The sequence below is a fragment of the Dichomitus squalens genome (genome assembly GCF_000275845.1).
Source record: "Dichomitus squalens LYAD-421 SS1 unplaced genomic scaffold DICSQscaffold_6, whole genome shotgun sequence".
Taxonomy (NCBI): domain Eukaryota; kingdom Fungi; phylum Basidiomycota; class Agaricomycetes; order Polyporales; family Polyporaceae; genus Dichomitus; species Dichomitus squalens.
This window is the reverse complement of record NW_006766888.1, coordinates 292017-314090: the sequence shown is the minus strand read 5'-3', so window position 1 is coordinate 314090 and position 22074 is coordinate 292017. Positions and strand designations below refer to the sequence as shown.

The 22074-nt window shown below is 57.9% G+C and overlaps 6 protein-coding genes across 6 annotated transcripts; 4 read left to right on the top strand and 2 right to left on the bottom strand.

Moving 5' to 3' along the window:
• Nucleotides 1-756: 756 nt before the first annotated feature.
• DICSQDRAFT_145141 (cytochrome P450) lies at nt 757-3642 on the top strand (the record flags this gene model as incomplete). The annotated part of the gene is made up of 11 exons (XM_007363298.1): nt 757-940; nt 997-1129; nt 1200-1218; nt 1293-1462; nt 1527-1681; nt 1749-1864; nt 1924-2044; nt 2244-2375; nt 2461-2749; nt 2823-2958; nt 3586-3642. 11 exons carry the CDS (start codon nt 757-759, stop codon nt 3640-3642), a joined length of 1512 nt encoding a protein of 503 aa, XP_007363360.1.
• Nucleotides 3643-3899: 257 nt separating this feature from the next.
• Nucleotides 3900-4718, top strand: DICSQDRAFT_160221 (uncharacterized protein; the record flags this gene model as incomplete). Its single annotated transcript, XM_007363297.1, has 5 exons — nt 3900-4010; nt 4084-4230; nt 4291-4359; nt 4419-4567; nt 4620-4718. 4 exons carry the CDS (start codon nt 3900-3902, stop codon nt 4563-4565), a joined length of 474 nt encoding a protein of 157 aa, XP_007363359.1. The 3' UTR covers nt 4566-4567; nt 4620-4718.
• Nucleotides 4719-5067: 349 nt separating this feature from the next.
• DICSQDRAFT_134249 (uncharacterized protein) lies at nt 5068-7707 on the bottom strand. The gene is made up of 5 exons (XM_007363296.1): nt 7491-7707; nt 7174-7427; nt 6823-7120; nt 6563-6673; nt 5068-6504 (listed from the first exon to the last, which is right to left on the bottom strand). The coding sequence occupies exons 1-5, from the start codon at nt 7491-7493 to the stop codon at nt 5491-5493; spliced, it is 1680 nt and encodes a 559-aa protein (XP_007363358.1). The 5' UTR covers nt 7494-7707; the 3' UTR covers nt 5068-5490.
• Nucleotides 7708-8269: 562 nt separating this feature from the next.
• On the top strand, nt 8270-14673 carry DICSQDRAFT_134247 (multidrug resistance-associated ABC transporter). The gene is made up of 31 exons (XM_007363295.1): nt 8270-8399; nt 8560-8636; nt 8699-9082; nt 9138-9308; nt 9363-9376; nt 9430-9451; nt 9507-9541; nt 9595-9728; nt 9784-9805; nt 9862-9894; nt 9953-9982; nt 10036-10143; nt 10222-10328; nt 10402-10468; nt 10534-10602; nt 10670-11143; nt 11200-11250; nt 11313-11765; nt 11819-12092; nt 12148-12283; nt 12337-12431; nt 12481-12568; nt 12627-12799; nt 12851-13099; nt 13158-13172; nt 13225-13454; nt 13513-13709; nt 13769-13902; nt 13957-14036; nt 14093-14207; nt 14260-14673. The coding sequence occupies exons 1-31, from the start codon at nt 8323-8325 to the stop codon at nt 14475-14477; spliced, it is 4332 nt and encodes a 1443-aa protein (XP_007363357.1). The 5' UTR covers nt 8270-8322; the 3' UTR covers nt 14478-14673.
• Nucleotides 14674-14700: 27 nt separating this feature from the next.
• DICSQDRAFT_160219 (cytochrome P450) lies at nt 14701-18495 on the bottom strand. Its single transcript, XM_007363294.1, has 10 exons — nt 17328-18495; nt 17110-17242; nt 16973-16991; nt 16692-16861; nt 16457-16611; nt 16252-16367; nt 16030-16159; nt 15909-15922; nt 15547-15818; nt 14701-15480 (listed from the first exon to the last, which is right to left on the bottom strand). Exons 1-10 carry the CDS (start codon nt 17509-17511, stop codon nt 15117-15119), a joined length of 1557 nt encoding a protein of 518 aa, XP_007363356.1. The 5' UTR covers nt 17512-18495; the 3' UTR covers nt 14701-15116.
• Nucleotides 18496-19379: 884 nt separating this feature from the next.
• Nucleotides 19380-20005, top strand: DICSQDRAFT_55275 (uncharacterized protein; the record flags this gene model as incomplete). Its single annotated transcript, XM_007363293.1, has 3 exons — nt 19380-19546; nt 19673-19711; nt 19816-20005. Coding segments are annotated over 3 exons (396 nt in total), but the record flags the coding sequence as incomplete, so codon positions are not given.
• Nucleotides 20006-22074: the final 2069 nt, after the last annotated feature.

Sequence of the window (22074 nt, the reverse complement as noted above, 5' to 3'; positions counted from 1 at the left end):
TATGACGGAACAGAGATACTACTGTATGTATGCCCGAGGTGGCGCTGGTTGGTCCTCGGGAAGCACAGCCATCATCTACCCGGTTTGTTTCACGGGCCGGCGCTCCCGACCGATGAGATCCGCACCCGTACAATGAGCCGCCCGGTATCGATACCCTCTTCCTCATCATGCCGCTGTCAGGTAGTCTATGTACATTGTCTCATAGAACTACCCATCTCTCAACCAGATGTCTAACCTTTGGTTTGTGCTACACATGAGAGAAGTGCATAAGCTCATTCATCGCGAAACGTACAGACGCCGCGTCTTCAGGACGTACAACGCTAGCTGCTGCAAGCAACACGCGGGAGCGCACCGTTTTGATAAGGGTCACTTTAGGTGTGCGACTGTCAGCTATAGATGAGATGGGCCTTGAAAAACTGGTGCGGCAGCCAAAAGAGCTCGTACCCGGATCCCGATTGTGAGGTGCTCACCATCCAACGATCTACACTCGTTCCTACAACGCCTCTGGTGAGCTGTGTACGAACCCGGACATTTTTGCCCCCCTCTGACCCGCACTTCTCAGCTACAGTGGGGCCGAATATCGACCGAAGGCAGGATGGCGACTCACCGTATTCCAAGTGAGTGTCAAAGGCTCGACCGAGAATGGATCAGTTCCTGACGTGTCATTGAAGCTATCAACGCTCAAAGGACGTGAAAAACCCACGGTTCGCACAAGGTACCTGATCCTTCCTTTTTTTTCCTTCCTATGCGACTCTCATGAGGTCTTCCCTACTTTTACTAGCTTGCCTCTTCCTTGCGGTGGTCGTCTTGGTGCGGGCGCAGAGGAGGAGGAAAGGAAACCTTCCTCCTGGTCCTGAACCTTGGCCTTTGATTGGCAACATCTTTGACCTGACGTCAAAAGAACTTTGGGTCAGAGCGTCCGACTGGGCAAGTAAATGGGGTACGCGCTGCCGATATGCCTGATACTACCTCTGAGCTGATGTTCAAACTCAACAGGTGACGTCGTTTACCTCCACGTCTTCGGCCAAGGCCTGCTCTTCCTCAACTCCTACGAAGCAGCGACGGACCTCTTTGAGCGTAAAGGGGCGCTGTACTCCGATAAGCCGCAGCTTGTCATGTGCAATGAGTTGTCCGTATCTGCGCAGCCTGCGCTCCATGCCTGCAGAGAATTTCAGTTACTGATACGTAGTGATTGACAGGTGCGGATGCGAAAACATTGTGCGTGCTTAAGGTTGCGCCGCACTTGAGCCGCTCTGACGTTGATGCGCCCTCGATCCGTCTGCCACCTGCAGACTGCGTTCACAGGCTATAGCGACAAGTTCCGCCGCCAGCGGCGTCTCATGACGAAAGTCCTCGGGCCGAGCGCTATCCCTTCTTATTACCCGCTACTTGAGCTTGAGACTCAGGTGTTGCTAAGACGCATCCTAGAGACTCCTAAAGGCTACTCGGCTCACATCAGAAGGTATAGCCTTCCGTTCTTGAATAATACCTGCCTAGCTACCTGTACTCAGAGCCGGATATTTCAGATACGCCGGCTCCCTGACGCTCCGCATCGTCTACGGCTACCGCGTGACCGCAAACGACGACTTTTATTTAAAACTTGCCGAGGAGTGTGGAGATATTTTGTCAAATGGTATCGCAGGCGGAGGGTTCATTTGGCTTGTCGACGTATTTCCCTTCTGTGAGTCATGCACCCTCCCTTACTTGTCCCCTTCGGAGGTACTGAACCCTGGTGGTGTCGAGTCTAGTGAAATATCTTCCTACGTGGTTTCCGGGGGCCGGCTTCAAGCGCAAAGCTAGCAAATGGAAAGCTAAGATTGAAGAGTTTGTGAACAAGCCGTTTGATATGGTGGTAGCACGCATGGTCGGTATTTTTGCGCCGATCTATAGCTAGGCGCAGTTTCCGAGATGCTTGTTCCACAGAAGGATGGCACGGCCACGCATTGCTCCATCACTACCCTGATCGAGACATCCGAGGACGACAATATGACTGACGCCGAAACGGACACGGATGCGAGGTGGACTAGTATGTCGATGTACTTGGGTGAGCCGCCAATTGTTACACCCAATTTTACCAACGCAACTCAAGCGCTACATAACATCACCTTAGGTAGTCTTGACACGGTGAGTAGTACCCGCTCACGTTCTTTGGGAAGAGATACCAGCTTGATCTATACCTCCGTAAACTATCACCGCCGTCCTATCGTTCCTCCAAAACATGATGTTTCATCCGGAGGTTGCAGCCAAGGCCCAGAAAGAGATCGACTCGATTGTCGGACCGGGTCGTCTGCCTACATTTGCAGATCGTCTAGATCTACCATACATTGAAGCAGTCTTCAACGAGATCCTCCGTTGGAGCACTCCCGTTCCTCTTGGTGAGTCACTTGTTACGGTCCCTGGACTCAAGTCGCCTTGGGTATAGGCTTTCCCCGCTCCCCTCCAACCACAATTCATCTGCAGGACTTCCGCATCGGTTGATGGAAGACGATATGTATAGGGGCATGTACATTCCACGAGGCACGCTAGTCTTCGGGAACAATTCGGAGTTGCACTATCACGGACCAGGCCCCGAACCATCATACAAAACTCCCTGTCATGCAACGCTCCCCTCTATGCAGGCACATGAGCCGCAATCCTGCACTTTTCCTGATCCAGACGCCTTCAAGCCTGAGCGCTATCTGGATAAGGTGGACGATGCAACAGCTATAAAGATGGATCCTCGGACCTTTGTCTTCGGCTTCGGTAGGAGGTGGGCTGACATTCCACGGAGTCTACTTTCCATCGAGGCCCGAACTCTGACTCCGGCTACATGGCCCCCACAGAGGCTGCCCGGGTTCGAACCTCGTTGAATCTTCGCTGTGGATCGTGGTCGCATCCTTCCTCGCGACCTTCGACATCAAGAAGGCTACCGACGAGAACGGCCAGATCATAGAACCTGCAATTGTGTACGACGATGCGGTCTTCCGGTACGGCCTTTCTGGGTTCTCCACAAAGCTCATCTGACGCCGTTGGACACCTGTTTCACAGAAAGCCGAATGATTTTCCATGTAGCATTCAGCCGAGGTCGGCCAGCGCAGCCGCGCTCGTTGAACAGGTTTCCGCGCTAGCCTCTGTTTGATGTCTTCGTCGAAGGTTACCGAGACTCTTGGATCATCGTCGCGTAGAACCCGACTAAGGCTTCTAGTACCCGCATACCCCACCAACATGTCTGGCCACAAGCATGACTACCCTGTAGTCGATGACATTCGAGTCATTGTAACCCCCTCTTGACTCAATCTATTCCTGACAAACGTTGCTAGTTGATATTTTGTGACGATCTCCGGCTCATACTGCACGAACTTGACGATTACGTAATCATCGGGAGATCTCGAGCGGCCCTGGGATTATTGTGTGACCTGCTTACCCCATGCCCACCAAGCCTCGGCGATGATTCAATGCTGCCCGATCTTTCTCAGCAACGAATGTACATCGCTCCTCACTTATGCACACACCACAATCCGACTTCTCATTCCAGTAGTTATGCCGGGAGCTGTGTTGCGGAGAACACACAGTGTGTCCCTGATTATCACTCGTGTGTCCACAAAGACATCCAAATCTCGACCCTTTCCCTCGCGCTTTCGGCCACTTGCGGGAAGCATGTAAGATAGGCGCTTAACAAGTGCGCAGGTTTCAGGTGCAAACGTACACTGGTCGTCTTCGCTGAATTGCAATTGGACTCATCTGGTGTACACATTGCCCGTCGATGTGCGGCGATTGCGTTTGATCGCATCGGTTTCTATTCGGTGGCTGCAATACTGGACGGATATAAATAAGGACCCTCGCCCATTGGGGATGCTCGCCCCTGTGCATCCAAAGACCCTTCTGCCTCATCTTTAGCCCTAACAAGACAGTCTTCAAGCATGTCCGCCATTGTACCCCCATTTACTGCTGAGACTGCGCAGAAGAAGGTCAAGGTGGCGCAAGATCTGTGGAATACGAAGGACCCCCAGAAGGTTTCCTTGGCATACAAGGTACGATCTTTATTTCGATACCCCTAATGGCCTCATTCAGCGGAAACTGAAACGCACTTGCAACCACGCGCAGCCTGACACTATCTGGCGCAACCGCGACCAGTTCATGAAGGGGCGCGAGGAAGTCGTCCAGTTCCTGACGAAGAAGTGGGAGAAGGAAAACGGCTACAGGCTCCGCAAGGAGCTGTTCGCCTTCACAGACAACAAGATCGCAGTCCAGGTTAGTACTTGCGACATGTGCGAGCTCGAGATGCTCACTGCGTTTCTTTCCTGCTTATAGTTCTTCTACGAATGGTATGAGACCAAGCCCGATGGTACCAAACAGTGGTACCGATGCTACGGATTGGAGGTGGGTCGTCCTTAGACAACGGCTTCGACATAGGCGTAACTAACGATATGTATCGCCAGGACTGGACGTTCGATATCGACGGTCTCATGAAGAAGCGGCAAATGAGCGGCAACGACGTGCCGATCACTGAAGAAGAACGCTGGTTCAAGGACGGGGTGGACGGGGTAGACGTGAACTCGTTCCCCATCTCGGACAAGCACCTCTGAATGTGAGCGTTCACCTCGTTGTTAAGGATATAAGACCCCTCACATGTTTTGCAGCTGCAGTACATTAGCAGAACATTTGTAGGATAAGATCCGTAGTCCAGTCTAACAGTAGTCCAATGTCGTGCGTAGCTCCCCACCGTGGACCCCAGCGCATCTACCCCCATGTAATATGAAGCATGGCGAAACTGTACGAACATCGTCATAGGGAGTGGCGAAGGAGAGCCGGGATCAGCTTCACATGATGGTCCATCTCGTGTGGGGTCACTAAGCGGGAGAGTACTTACAACATTTGGAATGTCGTGGCTTGCGCGTACCTATCGCCACAAGATTCGCACTCTAAGTTCATCCTCAAGCTGACTCGACCATCGCGGCCCGCAGTGCATGAGCACGCATACATGTACATCCTCGAAAAGTGTTTCAGACACGCCATGCATATACGCGTCGAATTTGGACGCCGAATATGACGGGTCAACTTATACGGCTCTCATGGTGCGGTCGTGTAGGTGAACGTCCGAATATATAGCGAGCGATGCGAGACACATAGTAGTGAGTACAGAGGAGTTACACGTACTGGTTGCACAACAGGAACAACGACAACGGATAATCATGTACACATAGGCGGCGACAGACGACAGACGACGGACAACGACAATAGACGTGGTTAGATGATAACTGGGCGGAGGGACGTAACCGTGCAGCGTAGACCGAAGATATGATATGTGTACATCTTCCAACAAAACGATGAGATGATAGAAGGGGATGCCCGCCAAGTGCAGGACAACGAACGAACCGCCACCGGTCAAACGAATCTTCCTCCTCGTGAGTAGTAACATACACGAAAACCAACGATACTTCACATGAACAACAGTCCGAGATCTTCTCATCTTCCGGAGCCAACACGGCAGATGGACCCTAGCGATCACACCTACATCTCCATCTCCATCTCTATCCCGTCCCACTCCTCTTCGATCTTCGCAGGCGCAGGCTGGCCCTTCCACCCCCTCGAGATGAACCCCCCGAACCGGCCCGCGCCCGCGCCCTCCCCGTCCTCGCTCACGCCCACGGCATCGACGTCGACGAACTCACCCTCAGGCCGCTCAGGTCCATCCATATCGACGCTCCCGCTGTGGCTGCGGCTGAGCGACCCCGAGCGCACCGACGAGCGCGGCAAGCTCCAGCCCCCCGCCCCATCGGAGAACGAGTGCCCGACCCCAGACGCGGAGTACGACGCCGAGAACGACGCGGACACGGAATCGACCGACGAGCGGAACGACGACTGCGCGAAGCCGACTGAGACCGGGGAGCTCCACGCGTCCGAGACGGACGCGCCGCTCACGAAGCTGTACGCTCCTCCGTCGCCGTTGCGACCGTGAGGCTCGCGGTAGGCATCCCGAGCGGATGCAGGCACAGGGACGGGGGCGGAGCGGTGTGCGGCCGGGGGATAGGCGTGGGTGCCGTTGCTCGGGGTACTGCGGCCGGGAGTCAGCGCACGAACATCCAACTGAGCGTGCGCCGTGGGCGGATGCTGGAATGCGTGGGTGCTCGTTGGGACGCCGACGACGCCGGGGCGGACGTGCGTGAACCCACCTGACGATGGGACCGCATAATCGTGCATACGCGGACCTGCCGACGGGGAGCGCCCGGTGTTCGTCGCGGCGCCTACATTGGAGCCAAGGCCTGACGCGGACGAAGACCTCGTCGACAGGAAGGACGGCACAGGAACCGAGCTCGACGTCGGGTACGTAATGGGCTGATCGAGCGACGTGGAGACGGAGGAAGCATGAGCCTTCGAGGAATACTTCGTATCCTGGACAATGTTGGCCTGATCCGGAGGCGGAAGAAGCCCACCAGAGAGGAAGGATGGCCACAAAGAACGATCCTCTGGAAGGGATGTCCCGCCAGACGCAGAGGGCGCGAGATGTGATAGAATAGCAGCCGCCTGTGATACGCGTAAGCGAGGAGTAGCGTGCGATGCGATCTGCGATGACGATGCTCACCTCCAGCAATTGCACTTGTTGATGTTTGCTCAGCAGGAACTTGGATGCTTCACGCCAATGTGGAGAGTGCTCCCATCTGTGCTTGATTAGGCACGAAGGGTGTCGGTATACCTGATAGATTGGAGATTAGACTCGAACGATCCTCCTATATAATAGAGGCGCCCGAAACCGACACAACTGCAAACACATCCTTCGCAGAACACAAACACAAGGCGATAGACATATGCATAGTTTCGGGTGATGCCCGTGATGCTACTAACCTTGGAGCAACTCTCACACTTGAAGATTGTACCTCTCTTCTTCCCAGACTTGGTCACACTGATCCCAGCGCCATTGATCTCCGTCTTGGCCGGAGCAGCCGCCGAAGAGTCGTCCGGTATGATGTCGTCCTTGACCTCAATCTTCGGCATCATGGTGGCCGATGACGGAGTCAGCTGTCCGCTGGCAGAGGCGAAAGAAGTTGCGGATTGGGGTATGCTTTGGGGAGGGGGAGAGCCCGCCAGAGACAGGTTTGCCAAAGATGACAGTGCCGCAGCAGCGGTCTGGAGCATCACTGGCCTACGAAAGAGATATTGGATTCTAAGAGAGAGGACGAGACAGAAACAACGCACGAAGGTCGGCTTGTTGCCTCCCGTGCATCACTCAACCTCCTCCGAGTTTGACCCGTGGATGAGAGGCGGCGGTGTTTCATGGCGCTGTGAACCTTGCTAGTGCTCCCGACACTCACACCCAAGCTGTTGGCACCCTTGAGGCTTCCGGGAGCAAATCCACCATCAACGGAGGATTCTCGAGGGGTGGGAATGGGTGAAGATATGGTCGCCGCCTCGACGAGGGAGAAGAGGCCTTGGCCCTCAGTGGTGCCCGTCTGCGCGTGCAGATTGAGCATTGATTAGTCTATGGGAGCTAGAGAAGAGATTACGTTACAGACCATGGCTGTACTGTCTGAGACGCCACCCATAATCAAGGAGTAATGAGACAGGGAACGAGAGTAGCGGTAAGACGTGGCCAGGATATGCGAACGTAGGAAGAAAGGGAGTCACGGGCGGGCGACATGCGTTGTGGACGCTGATGAGAGGTTCTCACATTGGGCGGTCAGCGACGAGCAGCCATGGTGGGTGTCGAGGACGATGAGGAGAGACAGGGAGAAGCAGTCCAGACAAGAGCGACCACGGCCACAGACGTTCAAAAGTCCGCCCAAATTCAATACCGTGCCATTTCGGGAAATCTCCCGCCCTCCGCCCGGTACACGCTCTAATCCTTGCCGGCGGGACACGCGCGCCTGAGCGGTCTCCGGGGCATTGCTCGGCGAAATAGGCCGAGGCCGTCCGAAAGGCAGGAGTCAGCGACATGACCCCACCGCGGTCCGAGTGAGCGTCTGATGTGGGATGATGGGCGCCTATGGGCAACGCACCACGCTCTCGACCACGTCACCGGCATTTCTGACTCGAAATGTGCTGCCCTTGATTGGAGGACTCGGAGAACAGGCCACTGCGGGACTGAATCATAAGCGAGAAGTCCCTACATCCGGGAGCAACGAACGATAGAGACGAGCAGCGTTCTGTCTCTGAATACAATCTGAATGGACTGTGCAGTGATGCCGCCACGGAGCAATACGTCAGTCGCATTAATCTGTATGAGAAGAACACGCACACGCCGCCGCCCTATATAGCCTTCGCAGCCATTGATGCAGCCATGCCGGCTGTCCTCGTCCTCGCTCCTTGACTCCTCGGATTACCTGGCCTTCCGCTGTTCTCTCCTCGATGTGGAATCCGTTCCGCCGTCCGCCGGCGCCGCCGGCGTTTGGTCAAGGGGAGGTCATCCCAGAGAGTCGAGCGTCGTGAGTACGCAGTCTTCTTACTTTCTCCTTTTCGGCAATACTTTGAGCCACCGGGCGTATAGCCACGTAATGGGTCGTATGCTGTGTCCGAGCGATCTTCGTCCCTTCTATCATTTATCTGTAGTCTACTGAAGCTTAACTATACTATATCTGTTCTCAGGCCTCTTTCAAGGCTGTTCTTCTCGTGGTTGGATCCCTTCCTCTCCGTTGGATTTTCTAGGCCGTTAGAGAAAGACGGTACGTAATGACATAAACTTGCCATCGTACTTTGCGTCTTCTGACAGCTGTATGTCTTTCAGACTTTTGGTCCTTGCCCGAGCATCGTCTAACGCATCCTCTCACTCAGCGTGTAGAGAAGGCGTTTTATAGCCGTTGCCCTCCAGAATCTAGACCACCTTTCCTCTTTGAAGACGGCGAGAAGCTCTCTTCTACACGCACCCGCGAAGTGCCAGACGATGATGTTTCTCGCGTCTCGTCCAAGGATTCCAAGAAACCGCGGAAGGAAGAGACCAAGGAAGATGTCGAAGCCATAGCTGGCAGTGACTCCGAGAAACCACATGCGGAGACGAAACCTAACACGGGCAAAGGGAAGGAGCCCGAGTACGATTCATCCTTGCTCAAGGCTCTCCACAGCGTTTTCTGGGTTCAGTTCTGGTTGTCTGGCCTACTGAAGCTTGTATCTGGTACGCATTTCGCTGAAGTCATGCCTGAGCGCTTGAGTTGACGCTCGTTATCAAGACACGCTCAACACGACCACGCCCCTCGTCAATCAGGTCCTTCTGACCTGGCTGACTAACTCTTACATCTACTTCCGTGCAAGTGAGGAGGAGCGCGCTGCGCTTGGCCTACAGAAGCCTCAGGGCATCGGCTACGGTATCGGCCTCGCCTTCGCCGTTTTTGCTATGCAAGGTACGCATTTATTCACTGCCCAATTCGACTGTCTCGAGACCTGAATCATCTCAGAGGTATCTAGCCTGGTGCGTCCATCTGTACCCATCCAAGAGAATTCTCTGAAATATCTGCGGGGTAGACGGGGAACCACTACTACATCAGTACGTTTCCCAACTCACAGACAGCTTGAAGTTCTGTCTTGACTGCTTTCCGCAGCGGCCATGACAAACGGCCTGTCAATGCGTACAAGTGTAGGTTCACTTGCTATATACGTGACGAAGTCGGCTCAATGACCGCTGTGCAGCTGATCGGGGCGATCTTCCGCAAGTCGCTGCGACTGAGCGGTCGTGCGCGGCTTGATCACAGCGTGGGCAAGATTACAACGATGATATCCGCCGATACTGTCAGGCTGGAGCGCAACACATACACTGTCCACAAGTGGGCCTCCCATCTCAATCTTCACTACGGCTTAATACTGATTACATTCACTTAGCTTGTGGGTTGCGCCCGTCCAGGTACGCCTATTTTCCTCTGGCAGTTCGTGAATATATCCCTGACGATTTATTTGCAGATCGCCCTCGGGATAGGTCTCCTCATCCGTAACGTATGTAACGCCCCTCATCATTCATGCATGAGGCGTGCTCTATCTGAAACGTAATCAGTTGGGAGTGTACGCTTTGGTTGGGTTGGCGGTAGGTTGTTTCAGCAAACTCATCATGTGACGAGCTCAACATCCCTCACTCAGGTCCTCCTGATGGGCGGCCCCATCGAGTTCATGCTCGCCAAGGTCATGTTCACGCAGCGCAAGAAGGGCGTGGTCCTTACGGATCAGCGAGTGCGCATGACAAGCGAGGTACGCCCGGCGTCCGAGTCATCTACTCAAGCGGCCATCCTACCGCAGTATGTCTGACCGACTATGGCGTAATCGCAGGTACTGTCGGGCATCCGGCTTATCAAGTACTACGCCTGGGAGACCTTCTACGCCCACCAAGTGAGCAGCCTTCGGGAACGCGAAGTCCGCACGATCCGCCGTCTGGCGTAAGTCGTAGCTTGCTACAAACTCCTGTCGACGTCATCATAAGCTAGATGTATTGATCGCCTGCTGCTATAGAACCGCGCGAGCGCTGCTCATCGGAAACGTCACCGTCATCCCCATCCTTGCCACCGTCTTATCCATCGTACGAATCCCATTCCGCGTAATGTTCACCCAAGCCGGCCTGCTGACCGTCGTATCTCATAATAGGTTACCTACGCGCTTACGAAACACTCTCTCAACGTTGCCATCATCTTCAGCTCCGTCCAGTACTTCGGTGTAAGCCCCGCTTCTTCTCGTAGCTCGTATTCCCAGGACAGCTTATCCAATCACCGTTATCTCGCAGATCATCCGCATGCCGCTCGTCTTTCTCCCCATCGTGCTCGCCTCCGCGACAGACGCGCTCGTCGCGCTCCGCCGCATCGGCACGTTCTTGCGCGCGGAGGAGCTCGCGGTGCCGTACGAGATCGACGCGAACGCCGAGGCCGCGATCGACCTCGATGGCGACTTTACGTGGGAGACGGTGCGCAAGGACGCGAACGCCGTCAACCTCGCCGCGAAGTTCGACAGGGACAAAAAGGGCAGGGGCCGCAGGGAGAAGGGCGCGGGGAAGAAGGGAGGGAAGAAGGGGAATGAGTCGCTCTTGCCCACTGCTGCGAACACTCCGGCGGGAGCTTCTGGCCCTGTGCGCTCTGCGGAGGGTGGCAGCGAAGGGAAGGACAAGGAGAAGGAGGACAAGCCGTTTGAGTTGAAGGACGTCAATCTGAAGATCCCCAGAGGGTCATTCGTGGCTATCGTCGGCCGGGTCGGCTCTGGCAAGGTGCGGATATGCTGCCTTACGTTGAATCCGCCTCCAGCTCACATTCACCAAACAAGAGCTCCTTGCTTCAAGCGCTTATCGGGGAGATGAGGAAGACGCGCGGACAGGTGCGACTTTCCACGGACATATTCCTCCCTAGTATGTGCCACTGACATGCATTCGCATGCAGTGCACCTTCTCGTCCACCGCCGCGTACGTGCCGCAGAACGCCTGGATTATGAACGCGACGCTCCGAGAGAACGTCCTGTTCGGCCAGCCCGAAGACGAGGCGCGCTTTCGCGAGATCGTCCAAGCATGCTGCCTCGAGCCTGACCTCGAGATGCTTCCTAACGGCGAGGATACCGAGATCGGCGAGAAGGGCATCAACTTGTCAGGCGGGCAAAAGGCTCGCGTATCCCTCGCGCGTGCTGCGTACTCGGGCGCGGACATCGTGCTCATGGACGACTCGCTCAGCGCAGTGGACTCGCACGTTGGGAAGAGGCTGCTCGACAACTGTTTGCTCCGCGGTCCGCTCGCAGACAAGACGCGTGTGCTGGTGACTCATGCGTTACATGTGCTGGACAAGACGGATTACATTTATGTTATGGATGAGGGCGTCATTGTTGAAGAGGGATCGTACGCTGTACGTGCTGTCACTCTTCGACATAGGATTTCTTCCTGACAGCCTGAACTTAGGAGCTGATGAAGCGAGGCGACATGTTCGCGCGACTCATGGAGGAGTACGGCAGCCAGGAGGAGGATAAGAGAGATGACGCTACTGCGAGCAAGAAGGCCGACGATGTCGCAGCTCCTGCCGAAGCCAAGAAGGCTACCCAGAAGCTCATGCAGGAAGAAGAGCGTCTTACAGGAGCTGTCACCTGGTCTGTATACTCGAAGTACATCAAGTATGCAGGTGGTTGGCCCGTCCTTCCGCTCTTCCTTCTGGCCGTGCTTGCGCAGTGTGCTCAAGGTAAGTTCTATCTGATTGGGATATCTTTGACTACATTGTCCTGATTATTGCGTAGTGGCAAATACGCTGTTCCTTGGCTTCTGGACGTCGTCAAGTATCCCCGGCTTCAGCCAGGGCGACTACATGGGCACTTATGCCGCATTGGGTGTCAGCAGCGGCTTGTTCGCTTTTGCTCTCAGTTGGAATATGAGGCAAGTTGATCGGACGCGTATACGACATCATGGCCAGTCTGACCTTTTCTCAGTATGTTGAGCTTGACGGCCGGGCTGAGAATGTTCAAGAAAGCCTTCTTGGGTGTCCTGCGGTCTCCGGTCTCATTTTTCGATACCACACCGTTAGGTAGGACAAAACTTTCCGAGGAACTGCTACGGCGCTGATCGTCTTCAAGGCCGCATCATGTCTCGGCTGTCGAAGGACCAGGACGTCATTGACACCGAGTTGGCCCTGATCGCTTTTCAAGTGCTAACCACTGCCAGGTTCGTTGTCGCACGTGTTTTGTTCCATTGTTCGCGGCTGACCAATAACTGTCCGAAGCTCTGTCCTTGGTACGGCAGCTCTTGTGTTCTATACGTTTCCATATCTTGGCATCATCTTTGCGCCCATGATCATCTTGTACTACATCGCAGCCAACTACTATCGCCGTACTTCGGTGGAGGTGAAGCGTTTAGATTCCAACCTCCGCTCCATTCTCTATGCATCGTATTCTGGTAAGCCCTTATCGAAAATGTTACAGATGTGGTAGGGCTGATTCGCCTCAGAAACCCTCACTGGTCTGAGCACTGTCCGTGCGTATCGCTCACAAGACCGTTTCGTGCGGAACGCGGAGCAGGGCCAGGATGTGGAGAACAGAGCATACTACATGACAATTGCGATCCAGCGGTGGCTGGGAGTCCGTCTCGACATCCTGGGGAACATCCTCATACTGGGAATCTGTCTATTCGCTGCTGGTTTTAGGCACACCGTCGATCCCAGCAAGATCGGTGTAGTGCTGACATACACCCTGACCAGTACGTATCCCTGTCCATGTTTACTAAATTGTTTGCCTGATCGTATGCAATGCATCAGTCACTCAATCGTTCTGTAAGTTTTCGCGAAATAGATGGTACTTTGCTGGAGCCCTAACTCTCACTAGCAACGCTGGTGACCAACTACGCGCAGAACGAACAGAACTTCAACGCCGTTGAGCGTATTCTTTATTACTCTGAGCTCCCCAGTGAAGGCGCGTCCACCACTCCTAATGATCCCCCGCCGTCGTGGCCCGAGAGCGGTGCGATCGAGTTCAAGGATGTCGAGATGTCGTACCGCCCAGGATTGCCTCCGGTGCTCAAAGGTGTCAGCTTCCAGATCAACCCTAGCGAGAAGGTATGCTCTGTATCCTGTCGTCGTCAATGTAACGCAAGTGTCAACTTCGTTCTATCAGATTGGCATCGTGGGTAGGACCGGAGCCGGGAAGAGTTCTCTCCTCCAGGCGCTCTTCCGGGTCGTGAACCTTGATTCCGGCACCATCGAGATCGACGGCAGGAACATCGCTGAGATGGGCCTGCAGCCGCTTCGAGAACGCTTGGCTCTGGTGCCCCAGGACAGCCTTCTGTTCAGGGGCACCGTGCGAGAGAACCTGTGAGCAACATCGTCTTGCACGAGTCGGCGGAAACGCTTTGCTCATAGCGATCCGACAGGGACCCTCTCAACACCAGGACCGACGCGGAAATACTGGATGCCCTCAGGCGTGCCTGGTTACTTCCCAAAGACGGACCTATCGATCCTGTCGCAGAAGCGAAGTTCAGTCTGAACTCCCAAGTCAACGACGAAGGTATACGCTTATGAATAATAGCTCCTCTGGCGTGTGTTGACCGCATGTATGTAGGCTCAAACTACAGTGCGGGAGAGAAGCAGCTGCTCGCGCTTTGCCGTGCCCTAGTCAAGAACAGTCGTATCATTGTCTTAGTATGTGCGCTCCGATCGTAGGTACCGATCCTGCTCATAACATCCCAATTCCGCAGGACGAGGCGACAAGCAGTGTGGACGTCGAGACGGACGCGAAGGTCCAGCGGACCATCCAGAGCGAGTTCACATCCTCGACTCTGCTGTGCATCGCTCACCGTCTGAACACTATCGGTATGTCGCTGCACTCCCGTGATGCGATAGCACACGCTCACTCCACGAACAGTCTACTACGACCGCATCCTCGTCATGGACCAGGGCAAGGTCGCCGAGTTCGACTCGCCTCTGAACCTGTACGACAGGGAGGGCTCGATCTTCCGCTCGCTCTGCGACGAGGCGAACCTGTCGAGGCAGGACATTGTCAGGATCCGCTCCAGCGTCCAGGGACAGATTTCCGTGCCAGCCTCTACTGCCGCATCAGTCGCGCACCAGTCAACGGACTAGACATACGCTGCATAGATCACATACACACACACATACTTACTGTTTGCCATTCAAGCTCTTCCCAACTCAGCGATCGCTTTCGTTACGGTACCGGAATTGGACCCTCACGACATACGCTATCTTGGTTCAGGCGACCCGCCCTCGCGAACTCTCCGATAGCACGCAATCCAACGAACCCCACTCATGACAGAACTCCCCATCACTGATCACACGTCCGAGTGCAGCAACACGAGAGCGATCGATTGCAGAAAAGTGCGAGATTGAGCGCAATAAAAAGAGCTGAAGCTGAAACGATCAAAATAAAAGACCAGAAACAAGGCGAGATCTATAGTACAATTGCGGAAAGATATACGGTACTTGAGCGGTGCGCGAGCAATAGCGCAGGGTGGGTGGAACAGTCGCCCCCCCCCCCCACAAGAACGAAAGAACGGGGGCGGACGTATGAACGAGGGTGGTGGGTCCGGAGATAGCTAGCCGCGCGCGCACGTATTGCCGTACACGCTCGGTCTGGCCCCCAACTAACTAACTGATAAGAACGCGCGGCTACCCCGGGGAGTCCATGCATCTTTCGGATGCCAGAATGAATTCTACCTACTCGAACGCTAATAACAGTTAACGGGGGCGACGGTAGAACCCCGTCTAGTCCGAGAGGCCCTTCGCCCCGCGGATGACGCTGACGGCCTGCGCGGAGCGCGGCCTTATATCGTACTTGAACGGCTTCAGCGTCGTGAACACCGAGTTGTCGTACACGACCTCGGGCTCGACGGCGTGCCCGAACGCGTCCGTCGCCTTCGTGATGTCGAACGCGGCGAGCATGGACGCGATCGCGATCCAGAGCGACGAGTCGATCATGAACGAGCCCGGGCAGCGCCGGCGGCCGAAGCCGAAGACGTAGTTGCGCACGTCGCGGAGCTTCGCGGTCTGCTCGTCCACGTCCTCGAGGTAGCGCTCGGGGTCGAAGACGTCCGGGTTCGGGAAGACGGCGGGGTCGCGGACCATGTTGCTGCAGAGACATGGCGCGTGCGCCGTCAGTAGGGAACATGCGCGAACGCGAAGAGCCGCGACTGACTAGTTGTTCCCGAAGACGAGCGTGCCCTTGGGGATGAACATGTTCTTGTACACGTTGTCCTCCGTGATGCGGCGGGGCAGGCCGAGCGGGACGGGGGACGAGATGCGCAGCGCCTCGCTCACGACCGCGTTCACGTACGGCAGGTGCGGGCGGTCGCTGAACGTCGGGAGGCGCGCGTTGCCGACGACGGCGTCGATCTCCTTCTGCGCCTTCTGCAGGATCTCGGGGTGCTGGATCATCGCGAGGAAGAAGTGCGAGATGGCGGAGTTGGTCTGTCCGGCCCGACCCACGTGCGCGGGGAGAGGGAGGGGGGAAGGCGGGGATCAGCGAGGGTCGACGTAACGTAAGGACAGCGGACTTACGGTGTCGAAGCTAGCTGTAGCACGTCAGGACCAATACAATCGCGGACGAGTTAGCACCGACATTGACACATGCCGGACACGAGGAGACGGGGATGAGCGGGGGTCATAAGTGAAAACTTACCAGCATAAAGAGAGTTAGCGGTCCACCGGATGTCGAAGTCACGCTGGCTGTCAACGGACTGGTCCTTGTTCTCAAGCGCGGCGTCCTCGAGGAGCATCGAGACGTAACAGGGGACCGCGGTGCCTTCCCGCTGTAAGACCGCCACACACAAGTAAACCACCCGTCAGGATACAGACACCACACAACCTAACTCTACCCGCGCGCACGGAGATAGCCACGCACCATCTGCTGCTTTGTGAACTCAAACGGCTCGTTGACGAACGCCTCCATCTTGCCCTTCCAGACCGCCGCGTCGCGCTTGAAACGCGCGCCCGGGAACCACGACGGGATGTGCTTCACTGTGACGTAGCAGCAGATCGCGCGCGCTCGGCGTTAGCACGCGTTCTCCACGGCAGGAACCGCGGTCGCGAGGGGGGAGAGTACGTACGTGGGGGGAACAGGTCGACGAGCCAGACGACGCCCGCGGCCGCGATGCGGTTCGAGAGCAGCTCGAGGCTCTCGTCCGCCATCTCGAGCAGCCGGTCCGCGTTCGAGAGCACGCGGTAGCCGTACACGATGAGCAGCGTCAGGCCGCCCGTGTACCTGTGCCGCGCGAGGAAAAGCGTCCGTGAGCATGTCTGACGCGCACACCACGACAAGTATTGCGGCGTGCGACGACGCACCTGCGGACGATGTTTAGCGAGTCGTCGGGCGAGTTGAGGATGCCCTGCAGGAGGTTGTGGGTCTGGATTTCCAAGAGGGGGTGGTACGCGTGGATGCGGTTGGCACCGAGGGCCTGGAGCATGAGCTTGCGCTGCCGCCTGAGCCTATCGCCGTATGGCGTGAGGCCAATCTGGCATGTCAAAAAAACCGCACCCGATCAGGGATAGGCAGGCGCAAAGGGCGCGTCAGCATCTACGCACTCCGATCCGGCTTAGTGCTGGGAAGAGGAAATGTGGCGCACCATGTTCTCGCAGCCGCAACTGCAGGTTAGGCGCGTCCGGCGAACAAACATAGACGACAACATGCGATGATCAGTTCCCGCCGACACGTCCTGCGGCGCACGCAGGGAGATATGCGCGGGGACGGGCTGTCACTTACAGTTCGCCGGCCATGACCATCCTGGGCTTGTCCGAGTAGATCGCGCCGCGCTTCTCGAGCAGGTCAACTGCGGCCTCGTAGCTATTTACAAAGAGCAGGCCTTGCCCGAAAATGTTGAGGTAGACCAGTTCGCCTGCAGCATACGGGCGCCAACCGCATTTCGCGTCAGCCATCATCGCTGTAGCGGACGTCGAGGCAGCAGTGAACGGCGCACGCACCGAACTGCTGTGCCCATTTCTGGGCGGGGAACCATAGTCCGGTGAGCGTCATGTCCTTGAGGTTCCCGACGACGGGGAGCCCCTTGGGGCCTGGGGGGAGCGACAGCCTCCGCTGCTTCTGCTGGAAGCCGGCCCAGACGAAGTATGCGGCGACGAGGGCCGCGAGCCAGAGGATGGAAGACATTCCGGAGAGCAGTCACGGATCCACGGCGCGCACGCCCAGAAGAATAGTTATCGGAGAGGTGGGGAGGGGAAGGGGAGAACCGGCGTCGGGAGGGCGGCGGTGGGAGGGAGGGGGACGGGAGAAACGATACGGGACCTGGGCGGGGTGGGAGGGGGAGGATATATGGCGCGGAGGGGTGCGCTGACGAAACTCTAATTGGCGAGCGAAGAAGTACAAGCGAACGGACGGGGATAGTGCCCTGCCCTGGCTCTTCGCGCCTTCGCGGCAGGGCGCGCGAGGAGTGATTGAAATACTCGCTGCCAACACATAATTCAGATCGCCCCCGTGTCCGCTCGTGCGGACCCGGCCGGCCTCGAGCTCTCGTAAATTGCGCGTGCCAGAAAGGAGGGCTCTTGATCGCATCTGCGCCTTGCTCGAGCTCCGCGTCGAATCGCGGGCCAGACAGACCTGAGATGCAGCCGGGGGGTGGGAGTGCAGGGTCTGCGTGGGTGTCGACGCAGGTCGCCAACAGAAGGCGAAGCGTCATTAATCCGCGCTGCCGGCGCGCCAGGCTGCGACGAGTCGGAGACTGGAGTCGGACGTCGATTCGCGAGCGCAGGCGACTCGCCAACGTCGTTTACGTCCCGTCTCTACGCTTGCGCCGTAATGCAATATCCAGTTCGAGCCCCTCGCAGCGACCGTGGCCGTTCTCGTCGGGTTCCTGTGCAGACGTTAGCAACCACAGGCTCTCGGCGGACGCAACGAGTGTGCGCGTGGCGGACGGGGAAGAAGGCATGGACGATTATGGCAAACGCTCGACGACGCTGGCGGCTTCTCTCCGCGGGGAAGGCACCAGCCAGCTCATTCCGCTGCTTGCCATCCTTCTTGCCTCTTCCGGATGAATCTCCCTTCTCCCGCCTTCTGATCGAACCCGGTGCGCTGCCGTAAGGAAGCAACTGATGAATACATACAACAGCGCCGGCGTGGCCCCATTCATTTACCTAGTCCATCCCGGCCGGACGCGGCCAACGGAGGCAATTTGGGCGACGTTCCCTTCCCGGCAGCCCGCGGCCCGAGGGCGACGGTCGGGCACTCGGACTCTGCTGTGGCTCGCGCGAGCCGCGAGGGGACGTCAGCACGCCGTCCTCGACGATGCCCAGCTCAAAACGCCCCGACGTCCGCCCTTCACCCTCACCCTCACCCTGTTTCCTCTCCTAACACGACCCTGGCCGCCACGACACACCCTGCCCATGCTCCCGCCCTCGCTCTCACGCCCGCGACTCCCCGCAGCCTGCAATAATGTGTCCGCCAGCGCCTCGAGGCTGATTCGCGACCTCGCGCCGCACTACCCTCGCTCTGCTCCCGCCGCCCCTGCCTCCCCGTCCGTCGCCAACAACACCGCTCTCAGGCTCGCCAGCAATATCCCTGCGGCCGCTCGGGGCGCGCACGTCCATCACGCAAGAGGATTTCGGTCAACGGCCCCGCGCTGCGCGCGAGGTCTCGCGGGGACCGCCCCCGCGCACACCGCGTACGTCCTCCTGCACACGCACGCGCCCCCCGCCGCGTACCCGCCCAAGTCCGCGTCCCCGCTCTGGCGCGAGCTCGCGCTGCGCGCGCGGCGGTGGGGCGGGGCCGTCAACTTCGCGTGGGCGCCCGGGCAGGCGGTGCACCCCGCGTACGCCGGGCTGGGCGAGGCGGGGGACGAGGGCGAGGAGGAGGCGTACGTCGCGTCGGTGTTCTCGCCCGCGCTCCCGGCGGGGCGGCTCGTCGTGCCCGAGGTGACGCGGGCGAATCTGGACGCGGTGGACAGGCGGCTCCGCGCGCTCATCCGCGGAGATCCTGGCCAAGGGGGAGGGGAAGGGGAAGCTTGGACGGCGGGAGAAGCAGCGCGGGATGAGAGGCTCTTCCTGTACGTGTGCACGCACGGCGCGCGCGACTGCAGATGCGGGGATAGCGGCGGAGACGTCGCGCGTGCCTTGCGCAGGGAGGTCGCGAGCCGGCGGGGGCTCGCCGAGCGCGTCTCCGTGGGCGAGGTCGCGCACGTCGGGGGCCACAAGTACGTCAACGCTCTCTCTCTCTTGACGCGTGCAGCGCGCGTTGGCATGGCTATCGCGGACGTTGACGTTGGATATTGATTCGTGTTGCCCGACCCTTCTGTCGCCCATCCGCACACGCACGGCAGGTACGCGGCGAACGTCCTGGTGTACCCATATGGCGAATGGTGCGTAGCAGCCATCACTACTGTTTCTATTTCTCGGGATGCCGTCCGTCGCGCATCCACGCCATCCCGCGCAACGCTCATCTCCGCCACGCCACTGTCCACAGGCTGGGAACGGTGCAAGAGTGCGACGTCCCCCGACTCCTCGACGAGCTCCTCGCCTGGCACGCCGCGCACCGGCACGTCGCCTCGCCGCACGACCGCCCGCCGCTCTGCCCGCCGTTCTGGCGCGGGCGGATGGGCCTCGACAAGGAGGAGCAGATCGCGCTGCATGCGAGGCGCGGTTCAGGTCAATGAGCGGCGACGTACGTCACTCCACCCCGTAGCGAACGCTGGCGTGCGGATAACGCTGGTTTTGCCTGGTCGTCCAGCGCCACAGGGCGCGCGGCGTCGCCGGGGCGTCCAGCGATCTTGCGGCTCACACTTCGGGCGCGGGCGGAGGTACGCCTTCTTCTCGTGCACCCCAGACACCACACGACTGACCGTTCCGCGCACGGAAGTCATAGGGATTATTACATCGCACAGGCACTCGCAGATCGCTGTACGGCGCCGACGCGCAATTGAGTCGCATACACAGACCGACGTCATAGACAGGCATGGTTAGCACAATGCAAGCATCCTGCGACGCTATCCCGCTTGCGGGCAGCTGCGTCCCTTCCTGCGAAGCCGCCATGTAAGTCTTAAGTACTAGTCACGGCGTCCTGCCATGGAAGACCGTACGCGTGTCGGAATCGAATCCGTGAGCCACCCCGGCGACGATCCCCCCGAAGCACTAGTGCTAGCTTGCTTCGCTCGTCGTGTGAGGGCGCTTCTCGGCGCTCCCGAAGGCTGGCCCGCTGGACGTGAACGGGACCGATCTGGCTTAGCGCGAGTGCGAGCGAAAATGCTTCCGCGCGTTGGTATGTATCTGTCCATCGCTCGATGGCGCACGAGACGCTAGTACTTACTTGCAAACATTCTCCTCTCGCCCGGCCCGAGCGCGCGCAGAGGCGGCACACATCACACCCAACGTTTCGCAGGAGCGCGGCGTGCAAGACATCGCGTGGGCACGACGTGGCCGCTCGCGCTCAAACTGACACAACACCGTATGGTGGACTCGGAAACCTGCGCGGGCACAAGTATGGGAGCCGAGGCCCCCTGAACGGCCCTGGACCTATCGTGCGCTTTTGCGTCATCTCAAGTGAGCGGCTCTACGACAGTTCATGTCGCTCAAATGCACCCGTTCTTGATCGTGCCCTCAGCTGCGCGCGCCGAGTGGTGGCGACTCGACACAGACTGGGGCGTCTGGTGCACTAACGTGCTAAATAGCAAGTGGCGGAGCATCAGCGACAGCGCTCCGTCCTATTTACGTCTTGCACTCTGTGGCACGTCTCCATTGCGGGACATAGCATATCGAGTTAGTGCAACACCCTCGAGTTTCATTCCGGGCTTCGGGCGGGGCTAGCGTCGTACGAATACGCAGCGTGCGGAGCGGAGTAATGGTGACTTCTGCGCGCGCGATACGCTGAGGGTGTTGCACCAATTGCTCCGCCCGCTGCTGACTGGCGAATATAGCAGCACGTCCGAGTCTGCCAGCAGCGCTGCGCTTGTCTCGCCCGTGTCGGTTCCGCCGTTTGGCCATCGTAGCCGTTCCATGCCGAGACCCCGCTGAGGTGACTCCGCTGCGCACCTGAAGAGCCCCGGGCCCTCATGTTCTGCTGTACTTAGCTTCGGCCCGTCTGCTTTCCGCGCGGTCGGAAAATGCCAGCGGTTAACCCTCAACCTTAGCGGATGGCGTCCGCCGGCCTCCATTCCATCTGCCACAGGAAGCGTTTGTCGCGCTATAGCTTGCAAGGTCGTGCGGTGAGCCGCTTCACGCCATGGTCTAGGCCATAGATGGACAACGATGCCACCACTCACGCGACACGGCGCCACCCGGTTTGTGCGGACGATCCAAGCCACTGTCCTGCTAGACTGTCGGTCCTATGGAGCCCTCCCGCCATGGTCGCCGCATTCTTCAAGTTCGTGACGTGTGCATACATATCCGTGCCTGGGCGGTCCGCCCCGCCCACCCGTATCACTTGGCTCTTGCGTACTCACCCGAACACAACCTGCGGTACGCGTGCTGGGGCTGGAAGCAAGAGCGCTTGACCGTGGCCAGACATGTGTGCGAACGTGCATACGTTGTGACGGCGTCCTACAGCCGTATGCCGTCCTTTGACTGATCTCGATCGGGGACCTCCGAAGCGGTGGCACAAGCTCACATACATCTGAGAACGCACGAGCTCGTCACCCGGGGCCCTTCTTTCTGTCCTCCCGGTCTTCGATGGATCCGGATCGGAAATAGTCAATCTGAAGGGAGTGGGAGCGAGCCCGCAGTTGCGTTG